This window comes from Chanodichthys erythropterus, chromosome 20 (assembly GCF_024489055.1).
Source record: "Chanodichthys erythropterus isolate Z2021 chromosome 20, ASM2448905v1, whole genome shotgun sequence".
Lineage (NCBI taxonomy): Eukaryota > Metazoa > Chordata > Actinopteri > Cypriniformes > Xenocyprididae > Chanodichthys > Chanodichthys erythropterus.
The window spans coordinates 2,515,367-2,542,904 of NC_090240.1; the positions used below are offsets into that span (position 1 = coordinate 2,515,367).

The 27,538-nt window shown below is 38.8% G+C and overlaps 1 protein-coding gene across 10 annotated transcripts in view; it reads right to left on the bottom strand.

Moving 5' to 3' along the window:
* The window catches only part of si:dkey-96f10.1 (6-phosphofructo-2-kinase/fructose-2,6-bisphosphatase), a 265,841-nt gene extending 249,660 nt beyond the window's left edge, over positions 1-16,181 (bottom strand). For all 10 annotated transcript variants that reach the window (XR_010892805.1, XR_010892806.1, XM_067370438.1 and 7 more), the window contains exons 1-4: positions 16,013-16,181; positions 15,196-15,321; positions 14,482-14,578; positions 13,348-13,414 (exon numbers count right to left, since the gene is read on the bottom strand). Coding sequence is in view for 8 of the 10 variants with exons in the window: in XM_067370438.1 (XP_067226539.1) it covers positions 13,348-13,414; positions 14,482-14,578; positions 15,196-15,321; positions 16,013-16,103 (381 nt within the window). In the remaining 2 variants the exon portion in view is untranslated. The remainder of the gene's footprint in view (positions 1-13,347; positions 13,415-14,481; positions 14,579-15,195; positions 15,322-16,012) is intronic.
* Between the last annotated feature and the right edge of the window lie 11,357 nt (positions 16,182-27,538).

Here is a 27,538-nt window from a genome sequence, read left to right on the forward strand (position 1 = left end):
ACTGAATTGTTTGCTTTATTTCTTATTGTATATTCTTACCTTTTATAATGGCTATTATTGATCATTAAAACTGACATAAAACAAATAGAGACATTGTTTTATGTTATAGCCTATTTCATTTTATTACAGTGAAGTTAATCAGAGTATGCACAAATAGTATTACATTTAATATTTTTGAAATATATACGAAAAGAGGCAGGGTTGTTTAATATTTCGTTTTGTTATAAATAGCACATTGCAGATCACTCGTTGCCCGAGACTATTAGGCTAATATATTTTTGTTTGTTTTTTAAATAAAACGAAAAGAGGCAGAGTGGTGTTTTATAACAAATTTTGTTTTATTCTTGGCTAAAATATACATAAAGAGAAGCCAGAGCGAGCTGAGTGACGTTATCAAGAACGCTGCCGTTCCATTTGCAGAATCACCGGACTCGTGTTCTCTGGTCCACGGGAGTTCGTTCTCCTGAGTCGAACTTGCTAAGTCCTAACTACCAAGGACGCGAGTCCGAAGTTTGCGAACTTGGTTTTGAGAAACTGCCTGTGACTGGGCAGGAGATGGTGGAAGGAAGTGAGGGGACAGGAAGTGAGATGGGATTTGAAGAAGAAGGCGGGAGAGATAGGAGTGTTTGGAATGTAATGCGGTCAAGAAAACGGGAAAAAAAAGGAGAAAGTAGCATCTAATATAGATGAAACAGATAGTGAACAAAGTGTGACAATAGCAAATAAACAACAAGAGGAAGAATATAAAGTGATCATGAAGCTATCTCAGGAGGGGTCATCATTTGGTGAGTGGAATCCGATTCAGTTAACAAAGTCGATAAACAAATTGTTAGGCGAGGTTAAAAATGCAAAAGTATTAAGAACTGGAGCGCTGCTGATTTTTTGTAGGAATAAAATGCAACGAGAAAGCTATAGAACTGAACAGAGTAGATGGCAAGAGAATAAAGTGCATCTTGACTGGAAACAAGGCGTTGATTTGAGGGGTTATCACAGGAATACCGGTAAATGTCACAGAAGACCAAATCAGAGATAATGTAACAGGGGCAAAAGTGCTGGAGGTAAAACGCCTTAGAACAACCAGAAATGGGGAGAAGTGCAATAGCCTGTCTGTGATGATTAAGTTTGATGAAGAAAAACTTCCAAGTAAGTTATATATAGGCTACATGATCTATGAGGTCAGGCCATACATCCCTTCCCCACTGAGATGTTTTAAGTGCCAAAGATATGGCCATGTAGCAGCAGTATGTAAGGGTAAACAAAGATGCAGTAGGTGTTCAGGCGAGCATGAGTATGGGAAATGTTGAGAAGGAGTAAAGTTAAAATGCTGTAATTGTGGAGGGGAGCACAGTTCAGCCTACCGTGGATGTGAAGCTAGCAAGAGGGCAATGGAGGTGCAGCGAGTGAGATCGCTGAAAGGAATAACTTACGCAGAAGCTGTAAAGAAAGTGTCTAAGGAAAAGGAAGCCTATAAACCAGATCTCAAAGAAAATAAAAGTGGGTCTTGTGGGAAGTGTGAGACAATTGAGGCAAAGGAGGATTTGTTAGTTATGGGCAAAAATTAATTTGTGTTGTTTATGGTTGAGGTGATAAACTGCTCAGCACAGACAGACAGGAAGACAGAAAAGATCAAAATAATAGTTAAATCAGCGGAAAAATATCTAGGAATAAGAGGGCTTAGCTGTGAGGCAGTAGAAGAAATGATAGTGGCAGGAAGTACAAACCCGCAGACATGGGTTGGTGGCTCTGTATGATATTAACTATATTGCAATGGAACTCCAGAAACCTTATAGCAAATGGACAGGAATTCAAGAGTTTTGTCTCAGATTTAGCAGATAGACCTTATGTAATATGTGTGCAAGAAACATGGTTAAAACCACAATTGGACTTTGTTTTGTACGGATATACTTCAATTAAAAGAGATAGAGAAACAGGAAAAGGTGGAGGTGTAGCAACTTTTGTTAAAAGTGGGGTAAGATATAAAGTTATTAGTAAAGGAAAAGAACATGAATCTGTTGTAGTTGAAGTATGGTCAGGGCAAAACAGTATAAAAATAGTCAATTTTTACAACCCTTGCAATAAATTAAGTACTGATGTGTTGGAATTAGTTTGTGGAAAAATAATGGTATGTGGAGATTTTAATGCACACAGTACATTGTGGGGAAGTAAAAACACAGATATAAATGGATTAGAAGTAGAGAAATTTATAGATGATAAGGAGTTGGTGTGTATTAATGATGGAAAGGGCACACGGTATAATAGTACAAGTAATACAGAAAGTGCTATTGATCTAACACTAGTATCAATTGAAATTGCAGGAATTAGTGCATGGGAGGTAAAAGGTAGGTCAACAGTGGGTAGTGATCACTACCCAATAATAACTAGGTTTGGCATAGAGGTACACCAGGATGAGGAAGTGAAAATACCAAGGTGGAAATTAGATAAAGCTGACTGGCAGACATTTCAAGAAATTAGTGAGAGTAAGTGTGTGGAAATACTGAGTAGAGATATAACAGATGTGGAGGAAATGAATAGTGTAGTAGTTGCAACCATTATACAAACCGCAGAAGAAACAATTCCAAAAAGTACAGGAAATAAACCGGCAAAAAGGGTGCCGTGGTGGGATGAGAGATGTAGAATAGCAGTTAAAAGAAGGAATAAAGCATTTAGGCAGCTTAAAGCTCATCACACACTGGAAACTTTAATTTGATACAAAAGGGCACAAGCGGTAGTTAGGAAAGTGATTAGGTCAGTCAAACGTGTGTATTGGAGACAGTATTGCAATAAAATAGGAAGTGAAACTCAGTTGTCAGACATATGGGGAACAATCAGAAGAATGAGTGGATTAGGTAGAAAGGTCGAAATGCCAGTGTTATGTAGCAATAATAAGAATGCAGTTAGTAATGCAGAAAAAGCAGAGCTTTTGGTAGAAACTTTTGTGAAAATCCACAGTTCTGGAAATTTATCCACAATAGATAACCAGTATAGGAATCAGACATTGTTGGAAAACCCTGGAATGAAAGACAGTAGATTTGCACCAGGAGGAGATATGGATCTGCCTTTTACTATGTTTGAATTAAAAAGGGCTATCCTAAATGCGCGACAAACAACACCAGGGAAAGATGCTATATGTTATAGCATGCTAGGGCATATGAGAGATGCATCACTGGAGGTAGTATTAAGGCTGATCAATATGATATGGAATGAAGGTAGAATCCCACTTGAATGGAAACAGGCAGTGATAGTCCCAATACTCAAACCTGGTAAGAATGCTTTAGACCCGTCAAGTTATAGACCTATAGCGTTAACATCACAATTAGGGAAAGTCATGGAAAGGATGGTAACAGATAGGTTAAGTTACTATATGGAAAGTAAGGGTCTTTTTTCAGCCTATCAGTCTGGATTTCGTAAGGGTAGGGGAACAATGGATTCTGTTTTGTGCTTAGAAGCAGAAGTTAGGAAAGCACAAACTAATAAGGAAAGTGTAATTGCTGTATTTTTTGACATCGAAAAAGCATATGATATGCTGTGGAAGGACAGACTTCTTATAAAACTTGTCAAATTAGGATTAAAAGGTAAATTATTTGGTTGGGTATTAGATTTCCTGGACAGAAGAACAATAGCAGTTAAGGTTGGTACAGAGTATTCAAGTAGACATATAGTGGAAAATGGTACCCCAAAAGGTAGTGTTTGCAGCCCCATACTGTTTAATATTATGATAAATGACATTTTTGATCAGGTAAGTGGAAATATAGTTAAGTCACTTTATGCAGACGATGGAGCACTCTGGGTTAGGGGTCGAAATGTAGAATATCTTAGAAAGAAAATGCAAAATGCAATAGAGAAAGTTGAACAATGGACTCCTTAATGGGGATTTAAACTCTCAATTCCAAAAACTCAAGTTATATGCTTCTCTAAGCGCCACAAAGTAGTGCCACTGAAATTGTATGGACAGGATTTGGAACAGGTTAAGGTGGTGAGGTTTCTAGGAGATCTCTTTGATGAGAGGATGACTTGGTGTCAGCATATTGATAAGGTCAGAAATAAATGTAAGAAGATCAACAACGTGTTGAGATGTCTATCAGGGCGAGACTGGGGAGCGAGTAGAACTTCGCTAATAAACATCTATCAGGCTCTAATGAGAACTGCCTCTGACTATTGTTCCTTAGCGTATATGTCAGCATCGGAATCTAACCTTAAAAAGCTTGATGTGGAGCAGGCACAGGCACTTCAGATTTGTACCAGGGCATTTAAAACATCACCAGTAACCGCTTTACAGGTGGAAGCAGGAGAGATGCCGCTACATATTAGGAGGGTCAAGATCATGTTGGCATATTGGACTAATTTACAAGGACATAGTATGGAGCACCCCACAAAAACTGTCTTGCAAGAATGCGCAGAGCATAATAAAAGCAATTTTTACAGTTTCGGATGGGTGGGGGATGCTGAGGCTCAAAATGCAGATCTCAATCAGTTGCAAATAGGACTCACTGTGGCAATATCAACAATACCACCCTGGAAATTTCTAAAACCATCTGTAAATGTTAGTTTACAACAAATACTAAAAGAAAAATGAAAAATAATGCCACAATGGATAATAGTTCAAAACTATGTTGAGCAGTATCAAGAGGAATTATTCATTTTTACAGATGGATCAAAGCAGCCGGAAACAAGCCGTACTGGTGTACCATTTTTTTATTCCTCAGTATGAAGTAGTAGTTAAAAAGAGGACTACAGATTATCTGTCGGTTTATAGTGTGGAGTTGATAGCAATTTTACTGGCATTCGAGTGGGTGGAAAAAATCATCAGAGTCAAGGTGTTTATTATAGCCTCAGACAGTTTATCAGCATTATTAAGCATTCAATCTGGGAGAGCGTCATGTAGACAAGATCTCATTTATCAAATACTTCACTTGCTTCTCACACTTCATAATAAGGGAGTGGTTGTCTCCTTCCTTTGGGTTCCTGCCCATGTGGGGGTGGAAGGAAATGAAGTTGTGGATATGCTAGCAAAAAATTCTATAAAGCATGAAACAGTAGATGTGCAAGTACCAATAAGTAGAGCAGAGGTCAAAACCATCATAAAGCAACATTCACTTAATATGAGAAAGAGATGTTAGTCTCACGTCTTAGAATGGGTCACACTGGTTTAAATACAACATTGCACAGAATAGGAAAACATCCCACTGGATTATGCACTGAGTGTAATGTGCAAAAGACAGTGAAGCATATACTGTTAGACTGCAAAAAATATGAAGATCGGGCAGAATTAAAGGCACAGATGGATGAACAAAGCATGACACTTGAGCATTTATTAGGGAAATCATCTGGGAGTATACACAATTTATTAATTTTGTTTTTGAAAAACACTGGATTAAGTGAAAGAATTTAATAGGAAGGAATTTTCTTTTGTAAAGGTTTTATATAAGTTTTTATTTCTATTTATTTACTTATTTAATTTTTCTTCACCTCTCCTTTGATGTCATCCTAATACCCACACTCCAGTCTAGTAGGTGGCGGTAATGCACCTTTGAGATTAGTTGCCAACCGCCATTAAACCCAGAAGAAGAAGAAGAAGACACTCATTATGAGATCTCTTTGACCATGGCTGCGTCCGAAAACTGAAAAATGCTGCCTTCCGAGGACACATTTCAAGGTAAGAAGGCATCAAGGCACGTCCGAATCCAATGTTAGCTTCACTTCCTCTCTCATGAGATACCTTCCTCAGATCGATTTTTGAAGGAAGCATAGATGTATCCTTAGCTGCCTTTGATATCCCACAATCCTGTGCTTTCCATTCTGTGACAGTTGAGCTAGAAAAATAAAGATGGCGTCTGAAGGTTGCGTTTGCTGCTCAGTTTGTGTATAAATGTACGATTTTGCAAGATGCAAGATGGCGCTCTGATCACATGTACATTTGTGAGCTCGGCAATCCCAAACTGTTTTATAGTAGTTATAACGAAACTTTAGAGGAATTTTTTGAAAATTTCTGTTTATGAATGTCTTGAATTTCTTTAAACAACAATGGGAGGATCTGAAAAGAGGAAAGGTATGAAGAAGTCAGGAAAAACAGTGTCGGATGCTCATGCTAGCTCTGCTAACATAGGTGACGGCAAACAAACAGCCGAACTACGTAACAGTACTCCTGCGACCAGGGTATTGAAGGACAGTCTGCATGATTATTGTGAGCAAAATGATGATACTGAGATTATGCTGGTGGAGGAGGTGATCCGCCGCTTTCTGACACTCCGTGCAATTCCCCAGCCTTTAAACTTCAGAGAACTGACAACGTAAATACAGCGATTATTTCCACACAACTCTCTGAGCTCTCGCAGCTGGTGAAAAACAGATCAGACGGTTTAGAAAAGTTGATTGGCGAAAACTCGCGGGTGATTAAAGATATGAAAGTGGAGATAGAGCAAGGAGGATTAAACTTTGGCCCATAGTTGAAAAAGCCCGAAAAGAGAACAAATGGGCTTTTTTCGTCGGCGGACGAGCATTTGTAGATGGTACGGAAATATTTCCTCCTGTCTAAAAGGTAATGAATCTGTTATATGAATCTTGACTGACGCTTTGCGAACTTGACCCTGGAACTGATGTGTGCGTGAATTCTGGAACTTTGATCCAAAATACCTTTACCCACTTCTGACGGTGATGCGCTTATTTTTGTTCTTTCCTGAACATTCTTATTTACATCTTCCTGAGCTTTTTTATTTTTATTATTTTAAAAGAAATGATTATTTCAGACTTTCAACGATTTAAGTAATTTTTGCAATTGAGATTGCAATGTTTTTTCAATCGATATATGAAGGGATTGTTGACCTCATCTCCCACTATTAAGCTTGTTCTGACCGGTTAGGTTCTCTGTCACAGTGTCTTAATCCTTTATACTTGTTCTTAGAAATAGTTCTTCTATTATTGTTCTGTTTTCTCTCTTTCTCTCTCTCTTTATTCTTCTATGTCGTTGTCTATTATTTCAGGGCTACGAAATATTCTTAAGCGTAAAGCAGTCTTTCTGTATCTTAAAAGTTTCAACACAGATCTTTGCTTTTTACAAGAATCTCATTCAACTTTACAAGATGTCAATTTATGGAGGTCACAATGGGGGTTAGAAATGTGGATGTCTCATGGAAATGAATATTCTGCCGGAGTTTGTATTTTAAAAAATAATTTTAGTGGAAAGATTCTGGCTACTGATTGTGACATCAATGGTCACTACATTATACTTGTTTTTCAGTTTGCAAATATGACTTGTATTATTGCTAATGTCTATGGGTATAATTCACCAAAGGATAATAAGGTTATTTTTAATAAATTAGAAACATGTATACGTCATATGTTATCTAAATTTCCAAATTCTTCCTTAATATTCGGTGGTGATTTTAATGTTGTTTGAATTGTACCTTGGACAGATGGCCCCCCCAATTTACTAACACTAATTCTGATTATTTATTATCCTTTATGCGAACTTTTTCTGTTGTTGATGTGTGGCGAGAAACCCATCCCTTGCAAAAAGTATTCACATGGAGCAATAATTCCCTTTCTAGACAATCCCTACTTGATTTTTGGTTGACCTCAGCAGAGTTCTCAAATATAAAGACTGATATACTTCCCTCACCTTTTTCTGATCATAAGGCCATTTCTATCTGTGTTCCATTTGTATCCTCTGCCTCACTGAGTAAAAGATCCTCATATTGGAAACCTAACTCAATTCTTCAACACAATGAGGTTCTCACAAAAATTGATAACTTAATGTCCTTTTATTGGCATAAAGCTAATAAAGAAATAAATAGCTAATAAATATTTTTTGCAATAATTGGGAACTTCTTAAATATGAAATTGGGAAGTATTGTCAGAAATATAGTAGTTTGTTAGCAAAATTAAGAAAAAATAATGAAAACCAGACTATGGCCAGAATTTCGGCATTATTATGTAAAAATGTAGATGATCTTACATCAGAAAAAATTGAGCTTGTTGATCAGAAACATAATTTAGAGGATATATATAAACGGAAGGCTGAAGGTGCCTTCATCAGATCTCGATGGAAGTGGCTAGAGGAGGGTGAGCAGAATTCTGCCTATTTTTTTAGATTAGAAAGGCAGCGAGTAAAAAATTCTATTCAGCAACTATGTATTGATGGGAATGTAACTGATGATTTTAAGATAATTGCAGACTTTTGTGCTAAATTTTATAATGACTGATTTTTTTGATTCCTTATCTCACATAAAACAAATTAATACTGAAGATTGTAGTCTGTGTGATGCACCCATTAGTCTTTTAGAAATTCTTGATTCAATAAATAATTTAGAAAATAACAAATCCCCAGGTACTGATGGGCTATCTGCAGAACTGTATAAAGCATTTAGTAAAAAATTAGAACCATTTTTACATAAAATGTTTTTAGATAGTATTGAGAAAAAATCGCTTCCTCCCTCTTTATGTCAGGGGCTAATAACATTGATTCCCAAACCCAATAGAGATCCCCTTTTAATAGAAAATTGGCGCCCAATTTCCTTATTGAATATTGATTATAAAATTATTGCCTTAGTCTTAGCAAAAAGACTAAAATTTATTCTTAATAATATAATAGATGAGTGCCAATCAGGTTTTATACATCAGAGACACATTTCTAATAATATACGCTTGATTTTTGACTTATTGGATTATTCAGATCTTATTTCCACTGATAGCTTCATCCTTTTTCTTGACTATTACAAAGCATTTGATTGTTTTAGAACATGAATTTATGTTACGATCCCTACACAGAATGGGTTTCGGTAATTTTTTTTTGCAAATTTATTAAAATGCTCTACTGTAATGGGAATAGCTCTATCCGACTCAATAAAGGCACTTCTCCTAGATTTTCTTTAAAGCGTGGTGTAAGGCAAGGTTGCCCCATCTCCCCATATTTTCTAATAGCTACACAATTTTTAAATTTACATATTAAAGAGAGTCCTGTGAAGGGAATTTCTATTGCTGGTACGGAATTGATTATTAGCCAACTGGCAGATGATACAGCGTTGTTTCTAAGAGATATCTCTCAGATCCCCATTGCTTTAACCTCTCTTCAGTCTTTCTCTAATGCATCTGGCCTTTTGCTTAATATTAATAAATGTGAGTTACTCCCGATTAAAAAATGTGCTGCATCCTCTACATTCCCATCAAAGATAGTGTCACATATTTAGGAATCAAAATAACAAAAGATACTAAACTAAGATGTCAGATGAATTTTAGTCCAGTTGTGGAGAAAATGCAAAAAAAAATGTAACGTTTGGTTGTTAAGAGATCTATCTTTGAAAGGCAGAACTCTGCTTACTAAAGCAGAAGGGATCTCCCGGTTATCCTACTCTGCTCAGTCTTTATTTGTGGATAAATCTACTTGCAAGTTGGTTGATGTAATGTTACTAAAATTTCTTTGGAAAAATAAAACTAATTATATTAGAAAATCAGTCATTTTGAACTCTTATAATAAAGGCGGCTTAAATTTCATTGATTTTGATTCTCTTAACAATACCTTAAAGATTAATTGGCTTAAATGTTTCCTTCACAATCAATCTTCTATTTGGAGTATAATCCCAAGATATGTCTTCTCAATTAAGAGGTATACATTTCTTTTTAATGTGCAATTATTCTGTTAGTAAACTTCTTATCAAACTTTCCAATTATCATCAGCAAATGCTTCTGGCTTGGAGACTTATTTACAAGCATATTTGGAACAACTGTAATATTCTACATAAGAGGAAATCTTTGTTTCTTGAAAATTGGTTCACTAATAGAGTGATGTTAGCAAACCAGCTGTTTGATAGTAATGGTAATGTATTTAGTTATTCTGATTCCCAGTATCCAGTAAAGAATTTAATATAGTTTTCAAAGCCATCTCTTAACAAATCTGTATGCTGTCTAGAAACAATAATAGTGCCACAGTGATTTCTGTTTGTCCCCCTAGCCCTGAATCCACTGTTTTTCAGGGCATAAATCTAATTACAAAATCAGGTCATTATTTTTGGACATCATCACTTCTATTCCTTCCTCCATTTCTTATTGGAATAACCTTTTTGATGATATTAAGTGGTCTTATGTTTGGTCACTCCCTCAGAAATTCTTTCTAACAAATAAAGTTAAAGAAATATCCTATAAAATTATTCAAAGATTTTATCCAGTTAAGTACTTTTTACAGAAATTTAGAAGTGACATTGATACATCCTGCTCTTTTTGTGAAGCCTCCACTGAAACTGTTGATCATTTGTTTTGGGAATGTCCCTTTACTTTGTCTTTCTGGAATAATATTGATGCTCTGATTGTCCAAAATGTATTTTGTAACTTTTCTTTATCATATAGACACATTCTTTTTGGGTTTAATGTTAAAGACAAGAATCTACTTAATGCAAGTTTTTGTATAAACCTTATTTTATTTATTGGAAAGTTTTATATCCATAAGTGTAAATACATGAAAAGTAAACCCCACTTTAAATACATCTTCAATTCTTGTTTGAAAAAGTTAAATACAATTTCAACCTCTGTCAACAAGAAAGCAATGCATCCAGAATTTGTACCATGTTTAATATTCTCCCTTAATATATTTATCTATTTGCCCTCTTTTTTTTCTCTCTCTCCTCTAATTTTTGAAATATTGTTATTTTTTGCATGTACCAGCTTGTTCTGTTTGTTAATATTGCAATAAATAAAAAAATACCTGTTTGCCACTGTTTAACCACTGCCTGTTTGACTATCTGTTCAATAAAGCCTGCGCATGGATCCCACATCATGTGCAGTCTTGTTACAGAAGACCTCGCCACAACAAGGATCCAGCAGCATTTCTGGAGAACACTGGTCCGGTAGGAACATTCCACAATTGTTGTTATGGCTCAAGCAGGGCACACGATTGTTGGAGGATTACATTAAGGAATATTTAGACATTGCGTACTGTTGAGATATCTACCAGACTGTGTGCTGATACTTTTTTTGTGAGGACATCAATCAGCCACTTAAATCGCAACTGATTCGTGAAGTCACTTCTTGGAGTTTGCATTGTTGACTGTTGGCTCTATTACTGTGGGTGTCGCGGAGGAATGCGACACCTCGTCTACTCATGTAATGGCTGCCGCGCTAAAAGACACTCACAAAATGGCGGCCACAAAAACACCAACCCTGCATCTCAATCAGCTCCCTAGCTCCCTAGGTCGTGAATCAGTATATCATGTAAATGTATGTGGCTGATTCCCTGATCAGTGCCCTGACTACTGAACTAGGGAGCTGATTGAGACGCATCACAAGTCAAGTCGCTGATCTCCCTGAGCCAAGTCATGTCACAGTTGATCTTCGTGAGTCCAGTCATAGTTGATCTTCATGAGCCAAGTCAAGCCACAGTTGATCTTCGTGAGCCAAGTCACAGTTAAACTTCCTGAGCTACAGTACAGTCCAAAAGTTTGGAACAACTAAATTTTTAATGTTTTTAGAAGAAGTTTCGTCTGCTCACCAAGGCTACATTTATTTAATTAAAAATACAGTAAACAGTAATATTGTGAAATATTAGTACACAGTTATTTTAAATTGTAATATTTAAATATATTTGACAAAGTTATTTATTCCTGTGATGCAAAGCTGAATTTTCAGCATCATTACTCCAGTCTTCAGTGTCACATGATCCTTCAGAACTTATTTTAATATGCTGATTTGCTGCTCAATAAACATTTATGATTATTTTCAATGTTAAACAGTTATGTACTTTTTTTTTTAGGATTCCTTGATGAATAGAAAGTTCAAAAGAACAGCATTTATCTGAAATACAAAGCTTCTGTAGCATATACTACCGTTCAAAAGTTTTGGGGTCAGTAAGAAATTTTATTTTTTTGAAAAGAAATTAAAGAAATTAATACTTTTATTCAGCAAGGATGCATTAAATCAATCAAAAGTGGCAGTAAAGACATTTATAATGTTACAAAAGATTAGATTTCAGATAAACACTGTTCTTTTGAACTTTCTATTCATCAAATAATCCTGAAAAAAAATATTGTACTCAAATATTTTGTACAATTGTACACATTAAATGTTTCTTGAGCAGCAAATCAGCATATTAGAATGATTTCTGAAGGATCATGTGACACTGAAGACTGGAGTAATGATGCTGAAAATTCAGCTTTGCCATCACAGGAATAAATTACTTTGTGAAATATATTCAAATAGAAAACAGTTATTTTAAATTGTAGTAATATTTCACAATATTACTGTTTTTACTGTATTTTTAATTAAATAAATGTAGCCTTGGTGAGCAGATGAAACTTCTTTTAAAAACATTAAAAATCTTAGTGGTTCCAAACTTTTGGACTGTACTGTAAGTAAAGTGACAGTTGCTCTTCCTGAATCAAGTCAAGTCACAGTTGACCTCCCAGAGCCTCGCCACGTCTCAGCAGACCTCCCAGAGCCTCACCACTTCTCCACTGATCTTCCAGAGCCACGTCGCATCTTCCAGAGCCATTCTCACACTCATTGCAAGGTCTTGTATTACTACGGTTTGCATTTCTTAGCATTTGTCATTGTTTTTGTCTGCCTGTTATTGACTCAGTCTGTTTCCTGTGTACAATTCTCTGCTGCCTGCCCTTTGGACTATTTGCACTCTCTCAGACTTGTGACTGATATCTGCCTGCCCTGACTTGCTGCCTGTTCTTCGACCACGTATTTGTCTATCCTTTGCCGTACCTGTTTGACCACGAGATCTGTTCAATAAAGCCTGCACTTGGATCCCACGTCATGTTCCGCCTTGTTACACTAACATGCTGATTTGTTTTTATTGGTGTTCAATTATTAATTGTTCTTATTATTGCTGCTCTTTTGATCTTATTGTTTTTGCTGCTTAATATTTTTGTAGTTGATATAGTGTATAGCACCTTAGTCAACAATTGTTGTTTTTAGTTGGGCTATATAAATAAAGCTGAGTAGAAACTGCAATATTCAATTAATAGCATTAATCTTACTCTAAACATTTTTGTATGGTAGTATATTACGATTTCCACAAAATATTAAGTAGAATAAACAGTAAGAAGAACTGTTTCTTGATCAGTAAATCAGCATATTAGTGTTTGTTTTAAAATAAACACAGCCTTGATGAGTATAAAAGACTTCTTTCAAAAACATTTAATAAAACAACTTAATAATTTGAAACTTTTTGGCTGTTTGTGTATAAAACATTTAGCATGAAACAAACTACTGTAATAATACTTCCTTACCAACTTTTACTGTAAATTGTTTAGAAACAGTTAAGTTTCTAATCACAGCTCTTAATGCATCAAGTTCTGTGGAAACACCAGTAACTATTGTCTGTGTTGAGGTGAGTGTGTGTGTGCTGTCACTTACTGCCACTTGTCCATGATCCTCAGTGAAGTAACAACATACGTCCTTCAATGCCGCCAGAGCACACGCTCTAAAGCACACAATTAAACAAAAAAATACAATAACAAACACACCAAAAAAATGTGTACAATATGATTTATACAACAGTTAGTTCTGGTGCTCAAATATGATTAGCCAAATGGTGTTCAATGAGTACTGATACAGGGCGAATTCAAATCGCAAAGGAGCATCCCTATTCCCTACTCACTACAAAGGGCAGAGACCCTCTCTGCAGGTTACATTACATTACACCAGCAGCAAGTAACTGTCTTTATGAGTGAGTCAGTCACAGAATCGTTGGCCCATGAAGAACTCCCTGACTGAGCTTGATTTCTCCCAAGGTTTTTCTCTCCATCCTGTCACCTGATTGGGTTCCTTGCCCCTGTCACCTCTGGCTTAGTTAGGGACATTTAATATTCAACTATATTATTGATTTGACTGCACTGACACTATTGGATGAGATCTGAACTGACCTGGATGACATCACTATTTTTCTGCAGAACTGCTTTATAGATTAAATGAACTAATTTAATAATTGATGACCTTTACAATGAAACTGAATCAACACTGAACTGACTTTAGCTGAACAATGACATTTTCTTTTAGAGCTGCTGTACAGCCTAAATTAACTACTTGCATCATTGAATCATACCCTCTTATCACTGTAAAGTTGTTTTGAAACAGTCTGTACTATATAAAGCTCTATACAAATAAAGGTGACTTGACTATCATTCACTTAACTGATTGATTCAGAAACAAATACTGCTGCAGTGTATTGGCTCAAAAGTGTTCATTTTTCTGGGGATTCATTTGAAACAATTTTTCTTCATGGTGGAGCAAAAATAGACAAATTGACAGGCAATATTGTGTCTAAAATGTAAGTTACTCAATGTTAACTTCATTTTTATTGAACTCTGGCCTGCAGCCTCTGGCTTACAACCGAATTACAGCAGTACTAAATATGCGGACCAATAGCCTGATTGCTTTTCTACAACAGTACACAAACAAGGCCTTAATATTGATTTTAATACAGCAGCACTCTTGCTCATGTGATACTGCTTAAATTAATCACTGTTGTGTAAAGTGTGAGTTTCTCACTTGCGAATCTTCATGGCCTCTTCGTTGTCTGGGCAGAAGAATTCGTAACTCTTATAGGTGCGTACGGCATCCCTACGGTACTGTCCAACGTTAAATACTGTCAAAATAGTTTCACTATCAGTGACACTGTCTACTGCACAGTTGTGAATACATCTTTTAAGACTTATGTTCTTTAAAGACTATTGAATTTGAAAAACAACCAAACATTTTGCCAAAGTTGCCCAATTAATGAAAATGCCAAAAAAATTACCATATTGTTACCAACAAAAAATGTACTTAAACAGTCATCTAATATATCAGTGCTATACAGATCATATACTGCGATGATCTGTATTGACCAACAGAAAAATATTAGTACGTAAATCTACCAATAGCTTTGTCAGTGGATAATGAACATTTTGTTTTTAAATATTTTTGTTAATTTTGGCTATACTGATATGAAAGTGTTCAATTAATTTAGGCAATTCTGAATTATACTGTATATAGCCATTTTGTCAGCCATTTACCAAATTGCAAAAATTTATTTTTTTTAAAAAATGTAGATATTGGAATTGATATTAGCATTATAAACACTATTTCAACATTTATGGAATTTTAATTATCTAGGCTCAACTGCTGGTTAACGACTGCTTGGTTCTAATGTATGAGAAGATTTGTGCTTCTACCTGCTACTTAGAAAAAATTGATCTGTTTCCCATGAATAATAATTCTCACCCTTTGTGGGAACGCCAATCCAGTTGAGGTAGCGTGTGAGTTTCTTAGAGATGTAAGTCTTTCCACGGGCAGGCAGACCAACCATCACAATCATGGTGGGAGAGTTGGTGAACTGCGGAACTGATGCTGAAACAAGCACACACATTATGTCTAAATAAATAAAAAAAAAACTCATTTTACTTTCATACACAGTGCATATTAATTTAACATTTTGTTTAAAATTTATGCATTATTTGATATGGTTTTACAACTGATCTCTATAGAGACAGAAGCCATGTTTACACTCCCACTTATTTCACTGTTAATTAGTGATGTTTATATGAAGAAACAGTACTAGTGTCTCATGTACTATTATTCATTTCTGTGTGGGTGTGCGTAAATGGCAATGAACTGGACTGAGGTGAACAGCCCAGAGGACACAAACCATCATACACTGTCAAACGCCACTAGCACACACACAAAACAAACATCACAAAACAGATTTTCATCTTAATTCTCACTTCATCTTTATCTGTATGATATTATTTAAAAGCATTTTCACTATGCAATATGCTTTTTTTATCTATGACAAACTCTCACTTCTCACTTAGGCAGTCTCTTAAAAATATTTTTTAAGGTTTTATGAAAAATAGTTTAAGGTCTTATAAATTGTAGTTAGGCCTACAAATATTTTACAAAAAAAAAAGTTTACAAAGTCCAGAGATACATTTCTAACAGCCTAATGAGTAAAAAAGATATCCACTAATTGATACTTTTATAACCTGATGATAAGAACACAGAAATAGAGTGAAGGATGAGATGACCTTAGATGACTTACAGCCTCTTCTCTGTCTCAGCCTGCTGCTCATCCACGGCACCCAGATCTTCTCCAGAGGATTTTGTGTAAGTTCCATTTGTGAGTGATACATATTCACCAATATGTGTGAGACAGCTGAGTCTGTGTGAGATATATGTGTGTATGATAAATGTACAAAGTGACCAGTCAAGCCAATGTCTTCTCTAATGTTTGTGTAACCTTGTCCACTTTGAAGCCGATGTGTTTAAACTGGTTTACCCTGGTAGAGGAGGTGCATCAAGCACCTGATCACCATGTTACACAAACCCTGAAGGATTTTAATGCATTGTGATATTTAGAAACTGGTTATGTCTTGTGCATCTTAAAAGTCAAGTCAAATTTATTTATATAGCGCTTTTACAATTGGTAATTGTTTCAAAGCAGCTTTACATATTAGAAGCACAGAAAAAAAGGGAAGTGGTTAAAAATAAGCTGTACAAACAAGCGTGGTAATATGTAACATATACAAGATGGTGCTACATCAAGCCAATGTCGGCTGACTCCCAGGGGTGGAAAAAAACCCCTAGGAGAAAAACCCAGCGTGCTAGCACTGGGAAAAAAGTCCTAGGAGGGAAAAAACCCCTTGGAAGATATATATAATATATGTAAATGGATATGGAGATCAAAATCTGAATTATAAATTTTTTTTTATAGAGATTAAAAATAGATTATATATAAATATATGTAAGCGGAAAAAAGCAGATAGGTGGTCTCTGTCTAGAAGTCTGTTTGCCCTCCGGCATCTCTGATTTATCCAGATCACATCTGCAAGAAGACACCACAGCTCTGCCAGTACAGACAACTATTTATTTATGTGTATGTGTGTGGTTCAGGTATTCCCTATGTTATGGAGACCAAATGTCCCCACAAAGATGACAATATCCAAAATCCTTTACTTTGTGTGGAAATTGTTTGGTCCCCATGAGGAAAACATTTTATAAATCATACTAAGTGATGTTTTTTGAAAATGAAAAAATGCAGAACGTTTTCTGTGATGGGTAGGTTTAGGGGATAGAATATACAGTTTGTACATTATAAATATCATCATGTCTATGGAATGTTTAAAACAGAGAGAGAGAAAGTTTTTCGGTCCTAAATGCGCATGCCCACACACATTTTAACATGGGGAATACCTGGACACACACACATTTTTTGTGTTAAAATACCAGCACACACGTGATATGATAGCTACATGCGCTATACTTGTATGTATTTATTTCAGTCTAACCTGTGCTCTCGCAGTGCGTTCTCTTTCTCATTACGACTTTCTTACCACAAGGCTCAAATAAAAACACTTATCAACACAAACACCGATTCCACGCGAACAGCAAAATACCAATGCTGCATGAAATATTCTCTTTTTAATATTCACAAGTCATGATACGTTGCTTTTCTTTCTTCCAATGGCGAAGGGTTGTCTAAAATATTAAAAGGGTTAGTTCACCCAAAAATGAAAATTCTGTCATTTATTACTTATTTATTCCACACCCGTAGACCTTTGTTAATCTTCGGAACACAAATTAAGATATTTTAGTTGAAATCAAATGGCTCCATGAGGCCTCCATAGGGTGCAATGAAATTTCCTCTCTCAAGATCCATAAAGGTACTGAAAACATATTTAAATAGGTTCATGTGAGTACAGAAGTTCAATATTAATATTATAAGCGATGAGAATATTTTTGATGCGCCAAAAAAAAATAAAAAAATAAAAATAATGACTTATTTAGTGATGGCAGATTTCAAAACACTGCTTCAGGAAGCATCGGATCATAAATGGAGGTAAGTAATGGCAGAATTTTCATTTTTGGGTGAACTAACCCTTTAAGAACCTTTTGTTACGGTACACAGGAGGCAGACACAGATGTAAACAGGTATTGGGTATTTATTGACCACAGTAGAGCATGAGATATCAAACAGGTGAGTGAACTGGAAGCAGATGATGTTAGGCTGGTAGTATGAGGAATAGTTACTGTCCTTTCCGTTGCAGGTAGAGTTACTTTGGAACTTGGAGATCGCTGGAGTTACTTGGAGCTGACTGGAACACACCCACACAACAGACGAGACACACAGAGGGAAGGAGACACGCTGGAGACTGGTGAGTATACAAAGAGGAGTCCTTGAGGTAAGCATCACAGGAAGTATATGCAAACGAGACCGGACATGGAGTGCTGTGTGTGTGTGCTCTATATAGTGCTGTTGATGAGTGGAGAGATGAGGTGCAGGTGGCGGTGATCCGTACTCTGGAGATGGCGTGCATTGTGATTGGGTGATGTTGGAACCTGACGTGTCTGTGACAGTACCCCCCCCCCTCCACGGCCCGCTCCAGAGGGCCGAGGACCCCGACGCCGTGGTGGTCGTCCTCTTCCCCGCGGTGCCGTTTCTCAGGGTGACTGTCGTGGAAAGTCTGGAGTAAGCTGGGATCCAGGATGTCGTTCCTTGGGACCCAGAAGCGTTCCTCGGGGCCGTATCCTTCCCAGTCCACTAAATATTCCAACTGACCACCACAACGCCGGGAGTCCAAGATCTCATGAACCTCATACGCAGCTCCGTCCTCCAGGATGAGTGGAAGGGGGGTTTCGGCGGGCGCCACGTCAGGTCCTGTGGGGAGAAAAGAAGGATGGTGAGCTTTAAGCAGTGACACATGGAAAGTGGGGTGAATGCGATATCCCTGTGGCAGTTGGAGTTGATAGGTGACTGGGTTGACCTGCTTGACGATGGGGAATGGGCCAATGAACCAGGGACTCAGCTTTCTGCAGGGCAGACGCAGTCTGACATCCCGGATGCACAGCCAAACCATCTGACCAGGCTGGAAGAGCGGAGTGTTGGAGCGTCGAAGGTCGGCCATCATCCTGCATCTGCGCAGGGCTCATAGCAGCTGATGGTGTGCTGAATCCCAGACCCTCTCGCTCTCTCGGAACCAGTAATCCACTGCCGGAACATTGGAGGGTTCCCCGGTCCAGGGGAACAGTGGGGGTTGGTAGCCGAGTACGCACTGGAATGGTGTGAGTCCTGTAGTCGACTGCCGGAGAGAGTTTTGGGCGTACTCGGCCCAACCCAGGAACTGGTTCCAAGAGTCCTGGTGGTCATGACAGAAGGTACGGAGGAAGCGGCCAATCTCCTGCACCTTCCTTTCCGTCTACCCGTTCGACTGTGGATGGTATCCGGAAGTCAGGCATACGGCCACACCTAGGAGGGAGTGAAACGATCTCCACACTCTGGATATGAACTGAGGTCCTCTGTCAGAGACTATGTCTTCTGGTATTCCGAAATACCGGAACACTTGGTTGAAGAGTATTTCAGCGGTCTCCATGGAAGTGGGTAATCCTGGGAGTGGAATTAGACGGCAAGACTTTGAGAAACGGTCCACAACGACTAGGATGGTGGTACTTCCTTCTGAGACAGGGAGATCAGTGATGAAATCCACTCCTAGGTGTGACCATGGTCAATCTGGAATGGGCAGCGGAAGGAGTTTCCCAGCTGGCATATGACGAGGACTTTTGGAGATGGCGCACTCCCGACAGCCCTGCACGTACCTTCTGACATCAGAAGCCATCCCTGGCCACCAGAAGCGTTCTTTAAGCAATGAGAGGGTTTCATTGACCCGCGGGTGACCAGTGCCTAGTGACGTGTGAGCTGAGTGAATGGTTGGAGTGCGTCATGTCCGGGTGATATACAGCAAGCCGGGTGGACAGCCCGGCGGAGGGTTCGTGGAGGCATTGGAGGAGGGAATGGTCTCTTCTGACCAGGTAATAGGACTCACGATGAGAGAGCTCGGAATGATGGGTCAGATTCTTCAGTCTTTTCCTCTGGGGCATGGAGATGAGAGAGAGCGTCAGCTTTGACATTTTTGGTACCTGGGCGGTAGGAGATGGTATAATTGAATCGGGAGAAGAACATGGCCCAGCGAGCTTGTCTTGGGTTTAGTCTTTTTGCTGACCAAAGATATTCAATGTTTTTGTGATCTGTTAGCACCAAGAACGCATGTTTGGCTCCCTCCAACCAATGCCTCCACTCTTCCAGGGCAAGCTTAACAGCAAGAAGTTCCCTGTCACCGATGGAGTAGTTAAGTTGGCTTGAAAAAGCCAACTTACTGATCTACTACTTAAGCTAATTATTAAGTTGGCTTGAAAAAGCCAACTTACTGATATTGTACTTAAGCTTATTAAGTTGGCTTGAAAGAGCCAACTTACTGATATTGTACTTAAGCTTATTAAGTTGGCTTGAAAAAGCCAACTTACTGTAATCCTATTTAAACTTATTAAGTTGGCTTGAAAAAGCCAACTTACTGTAATCCTATTTAAACTTATTATTAAGTTGGCTTGAAAAAGCCAACTTATTGATCTATGTCTTAAGCTTATTATTATTATTATTCTTAGACTAAATTTCTAAATGCTACTCCTCCTAGACTGTTCAAGCTACAACCACCAAACTCGGACTAGACCTTCAGACTATTCTGACTTAGTGTGCTATATCTTTTCAGACTGATCCGACTTACGGTTTTCCTAAAAATGCTGATTAAAACTGAAAATCTGAACATTCCATCAAACTCCAACTGTCAAAAATTCAAATCTAAACACACTGAAGCCCATTAAACTCAATGAAGCTTCCATTCTATGTACTAAGCCATTCAAACTCATTCAAACTCATCTATTTATCTATCTATCTATCTATCTATCTATCTATCTATCTATCTATCTATCTATCTATCTATCTATCTATCTATCTATCACTTCTCATCTATCAATCTATCTATCTATCACTTCTCATCTATCTCTCTTCTCATCAATCTCTCTATCTCTGTATCTCTCTTCTCATCTTACACTTCTCATCTATCTCTTCTCATCTATCACTTCTCATCTATCTATCTATCTATCTATGACTTCTCATCTATCAATCTATCTTCTCATCTATCTATCTATATATCTATCTATCTATCTATCTATCTATCTATCTATCTATCTATCTATCTATCTATCTATCTATCTATCTATCTATCTATCTATCTATCTATCTATCATTCAAACTCATCTATCTATCTATCTATCTATCTTCTCATCTATCTCTCTTCTCATCTAACACTTCTCATCTATCTCTCTTCTCAGCTATCTATCTATCTATCTATCTTCTCATCTTACACTTCTCATCTATCACTTATCATCTATCTATCTATCATTCAAACTAATCTATCTATCTATCTATCTATCTATCTATCTTCTCATCTATCACTTCTCATCTATCTCTCTTCTCATCTCACACTTCTCATCTTTCTCTCTTCTCATTTATGACTTATCATCTATCTATTAACTCATTCAAATTCATAAACTCTATCTATCTATCTATGATCAACTCACATAGCAACCACCCAAAACAACCTAGCAACCACCCAGAACACCATGGCAACTGCATAGCAACCACACAAATCACCCTGGCATCATCCTAGCACCCAGCCTGGGTACAATAGCAACCGCATAGCAACACCATAGTAACCACCCCGAGTACCCTAGCAACCGCATAGCAACACCCTAGCAACCACCCCGAGTATCCTATCAACCGCTTAGCAACCACCCCGAGTACCTTAGCAACCACATAGCAACACCTTAGCAACCGCCCCGAGTACCCTGGCAACCGCATAGCAACACCTTAGCAACCGCCCTGAGTACCCTAGCAACCGCATAGCAACACCATAGCAACCGCCCCGAGTACCCTAGCAACCGCATAGCAACCCCATAGCAACCGCCCCGAGTACCTTAGCAACCGCATAGCAACCGCCCCGAGTACCCTAGCAACCGCATAGCAACACCTTAGCAACAGCCTCGAGTACCCTAGCAACCGCATAGCAACACCCTAGCAACCACCCCGAGTACCCTAGCCACCGCATAGCAACACCTTAGCAACCACCCCGAGTACCCTAGCAACCGCATAGCAACACCTTAGCAACCACCCCGAGTACCCTAGCAACCGCATAGCAACACCTTAGCAACCACCCCGAGTACCCTAGCAACCGCATAACAACACCCTAGCAACCACCCCGAGTATCCTATCAACCGCTTAGCAACCACCCCGAGTACCTTAGCAACCACATAGCAACACCTTAGCAACCGCCCCGAGTACCCTAGCAACCGCATAGCAACACCTTAGCAACCGCCCTGAGTACCCTAGCAACCGCATAGCAACACCATAGCAACCGCCCCGAGTACCCTAGCAACCGCATAGCAACCCCATAGCAACCGCCCCGAGTACCTTAGCAACCGCATAGCAACCGCCCCGAGTACCCTAGCAACCGCATAGCAACACCTTAGCAACAGCCTCGAGTACCCTAGCAACCGCATAGCAACACCCTAGCAACCACCCCGAGTACCCTAGCCACCGCATAGCAACACCTTAGCAACCACCCCGAGTACCCTAGCAACCGCATAGCAACACCTTAGCAACCACCCCGAGTACCCTAGCAACCGCATAGCAACACCTTAGCAACCACCCCGAGTACCCTAGCAACCGCATAGCAACACCCTAGCAACCACCCCGAGTACCCTAGCAACCGCATAGCAACACCTTAGCAACCACCCAGAGTACCCTAGCAACCGCATAGCAACACCCTAGCAACCACCCCGAGTACCCTAGCAACCGCATAGCAACACCCTAGCAACCACCCCGAGTACCTTATCTATCTATCTATTAAAACTCATTCAAACTCATGAACTCAAACTCATCAAATCTATCTATCTACTAAAACTCATTCAAACTCATAACTTTAAAACTTTAAACTTTATAAACTACTTTAAAATTTCTGGACCAACTTTTTCAAGCCAACTTAAAGTTTGTCTACAAACTTTTTAATCTAGTTAAGTTGGCTTGAAAAAGCCAACTTACTGATCTACTACTTAAGCTTATTATTAATGGTGCTTGCCAAAGGCAAAGCTCCATTCTTATTCTTCTGCATACTTATTATTCTTCTTCTTCTTCTTCTGGACACAATTTCTGCGCGCTACTCCTCCCGCAGTTTTTGTCATAGACCCATGAATGAGGTGTCAAATCGACCGGCTCATTGAGGACAGGTGTGCTATGACTTTTATAAGCGATCGGGTGTACGATGTTCGTCCGGCGGGCGAAAAAGTAGCGAAAAAAATCCCATAGACTTTGCATTGGGACAAACTTTGATGAGTAATAGCTCCTAACGAGAGTTTCATAGAAACATGTGGGTTACCACGTTTGAAGAGCCTGATAGGCTCTCTCAGACCATACCTCAAAATGGGGTGTAAGTTGTACCCCTGGGGCGCAAGAGCTGCCCAAAGTTGCCCCATAGACATACTATGGTGAAGCCGTGCCCATGAACCAGGAAGTACTGTGTTTTTCCTACTATGGGAAATTACATAGGGATTTTGTATTGAACATAACTCTGAATCACAATGTCATAGAGACAAGGGGGTGGGCTCATTTTACTCAGGCAACCAATCAGTCTCTCAGGATCATTGTAAAGCTATCAAGCCACGCCCTAGCAACCATATAGAGAACCATAGCAACAAGTTCCATAGACTTCCATTGAAAAAGATCAAAGGAATATCTTTGGATAGGAGTGTCATAGAAACATGAGGGTGGGCTCATTTGACTCGAGGCAGCAAACCGCCAATCACAAATCACCTTAAAGACATCATAGCCACGCCTTAGCAACCATATAGAGCACCCTAGCAACCCAAAGCATAGGCAGATATCTTCAAATCTGAATATCATAGAGGCATGGGGGTTGGTTTATATCATTCATACTGGCAAGCAGCCTTTGGTGTATCATCATTGGTAGCTGCCAAGCCACTCCTTAGCAACCAAACAGAGTACCCTAGCAACCATTTTGCAAGATCTATATCTCTGCGTCAGAACATCGTACAGACATGGGGGTTGGTTTATATTGTCAAGCAGCCTTTGGAGTATCATCATTGGCAGCTGCCAAGCCACTCCCTAGCAACCAAACAGAGTACCCTAGCAACCGTTTTGAAACACCTATATTTCTGCATCAGAACATTATAGAGACATGGCGGTTGGCTCTTTTGACTCATGCTAGCAAACTGGACTTCCACCATGCTACACATGCTAGCAGTGAATAGCTACATGCTAATAGTGAGTAGCTTAAGGTTTAAACATGACACAAACTAGTAAAAATGTGTTAGAATAATGCTAGTGGCATGCTAATTGTGTTAGCATGATGCTAGTAGCATGATAATCATGTTAGCATCATGTTAGCAAACATGCTAATCATGTTAGCATCTTGTTAAATACATGCTAACAACATGGTAATCATGCTAGCATCATGCTAGCATTATGCTAATGATGTTAGCATGTTCTTAGCATTATGCTAACATGATTAGCATCTTGTTAAAATCATGCTAGCAACATGGTAATCATGCTAGCATCATGCTAGCATTATGCTAATCATGTTAGCATGTTTGCTAGCATTATGCTAACATGATTAGCATCTTGTTTAAAACATGCTAACAGCATGCTAAGGGTGTTAGCATCATGCTAGCAACATGCTAATCATGTTAGCATGTTGTTAACATAATGCTAACATGATTAGCATCTTGTTAAAATAATGCTAGCAACATGGTAATCATGCTAGCATCATGCTAGTATTATGCTAATCATATTAGCATTTTGCTAGCATTATGCTAACATGACTAGCATTTTGTTTAAAACATGCTAGCAGCATGCTTAGGGTGTTAGCATCATGCTAGCAACATGCAAATCATGTTAGCATTTTGCTAAAAACATCCTAGCAGGACGGTAATTATGTTAGCATCATGCTAATCAAGAGTGCCGAGTTTTGCCACTGCAAGCACCATTCACATTTTCTTCAGGAAATGTACATTCTAGTATTGTAATTACTATTCACCTGAACAAAACTTTGGCACGTAACTCGTCCCGCACCGTTTGTCGTAGACCCACGAATGAGGTGTCAAATCGACCGGCTTATTGAGGAGAGGTGTGCTATGACTTTTCTAAGCGATTGGGTGTACGATTTTCGCACAGCATACGAAAAAACGGCTGAAAAAAGTCCCATAGACTTAACATGGGGGCCAAATCTGTGAGATCATATCTTTGGTTTAGAAGGTCATAGAGACTTGGGGCTGGGCTCTTTTGATTCAGCCTGCCAATAAGTATTGACACAGCATCTTCATAGCCACGCCCTAGCAACCAATTACAGCACCCTAGCAACCGGTGACGAATTTTGCCACTGCAAGCACCATTCACATTTTCTTCAGGAAATGTACATTCTAGTATTGTAATTACTATTCACCTGAACAAAACTTTGGCGCGTAACTCGTCCCGCACCGTTTGACGTAGACCCACAAATGAGGTGTCAAATCGACCGGCTTATTGAGGAGAGGTGTGCTATGACTTTTCTAAGCGATTAGGTGTACGATGTTCGCACAGCGTACGAAAAAACGGCTGAAAAAACTCCCATAGACTTAACATGGGGGCCAAATCTGTGAGATCATATCTTTGGTTTAGATGGTCATAGAGACTTGGGGCTGGGCTCTTTTGGCTCGGCCTATCAAGCCGCCAATAAGTAGTGACTTTATGGCCACGCCCTAGCAACCAATTACAGCACCCTAGCAACCGGTGCCGAATTTTGCCACTGCAAGCACCATTCACATTTTCTTCAGGAAATGTACATTCTAGTTAATGGTGCTTGCCAAAGGCAAAGCTCCATTCTTATTCTTCTGCATACTTATTATTCTTCTTCTTCTTCTTCTGGACACAATTTCTGCGCGCTACTCCTCCCGCAGTTTTTGTCATAGACCCATGAATGAGGTGTCAAATCGACCGGCTCATTGAGGACAGGTGTGCTATGACTTTTATAAGCGATCGGGTGTACGATGTTCGTCCGGCGGGCGAAAAAGTAGCGAAAAAAATCCCATAGACTTTGCATTGGGACAAACTTTGATGAGTAATAGCTCCTAACGAGAGTTTCATAGAAACATGTGGGTTACCACGTTTGAAGAGCCTGATAGGCTCTCTCAGACCATACCTCAAAATGGGGTGTAAGTTGTACCCCTGGGGCGCAAGAGCTGCCCAAAGTTGCCCCATAGACATACTATGGTGAAGCCGTGCCCATGAACCAGGAAGTACTGTGTTTTTCCTACTATGGGAAATTACATAGGGATTTTGTATTGAACATAACTCTGAATCACAATGTCATAGAGACAAGGGGGTGGGCTCATTTTACTCAGGCAACCAATCAGTCTCTCAGGATCATTGTAAAGCTATCAAGCCACGCCCTAGCAACCATATAGAGAACCATAGCAACAAGTTCCATAGACTTCCATTGAAAAAGATCAAAGGAATATCTTTGGATAGGAGTGTCATAGAAACATGAGGGTGGGCTCATTTGACTCGAGGCAGCAAACCGCCAATCACAAATCACCTTAAAGACATCATAGCCACGCCTTAGCAACCATATAGAGCACCCTAGCAACCCAAAGCATAGGCAGATATCTTCAAATCTGAATATCATAGAGGCATGGGGGTTGGTTTATATCATTCATACTGGCAAGCAGCCTTTGGTGTATCATCATTGGTAGCTGCCAAGCCACTCCTTAGCAACCAAACAGAGTACCCTAGCAACCATTTTGCAAGATCTATATCTCTGCGTCAGAACATCGTACAGACATGGGGGTTGGTTTATATTGTCAAGCAGCCTTTGGAGTATCATCATTGGCAGCTGCCAAGCCACTCCCTAGCAACCAAACAGAGTACCCTAGCAACCGTTTTGAAACACCTATATTTCTGCATCAGAACATTATAGAGACATGGCGGTTGGCTCTTTTGACTCATGCTAGCAAACTGGACTTCCACCATGCTACACATGCTAGCAGTGAATAGCTACATGCTAATAGTGAGTAGCTTAAGGTTTAAACATGACACAAACTAGTAAAAATGTGTTAGAATAATGCTAGTGGCATGCTAATTGTGTTAGCATGATGCTAGTAGCATGATAATCATGTTAGCATCATGTTAGCAAACATGCTAATCATGTTAGCATCTTGTTAAATACATGCTAACAACATGGTAATCATGCTAGCATCATGCTAGCATTATGCTAATGATGTTAGCATGTTCTTAGCATTATGCTAACATGATTAGCATCTTGTTAAAATCATGCTAGCAACATGGTAATCATGCTAGCATCATGCTAGCATTATGCTAATCATGTTAGCATGTTTGCTAGCATTATGCTAACATGATTAGCATCTTGTTTAAAACATGCTAACAGCATGCTAAGGGTGTTAGCATCATGCTAGCAACATGCTAATCATGTTAGCATGTTGTTAACATAATGCTAACATGATTAGCATCTTGTTAAAATAATGCTAGCAACATGGTAATCATGCTAGCATCATGCTAGTATTATGCTAATCATATTAGCATTTTGCTAGCATTATGCTAACATGACTAGCATTTTGTTTAAAACATGCTAGCAGCATGCTTAGGGTGTTAGCATCATGCTAGCAACAT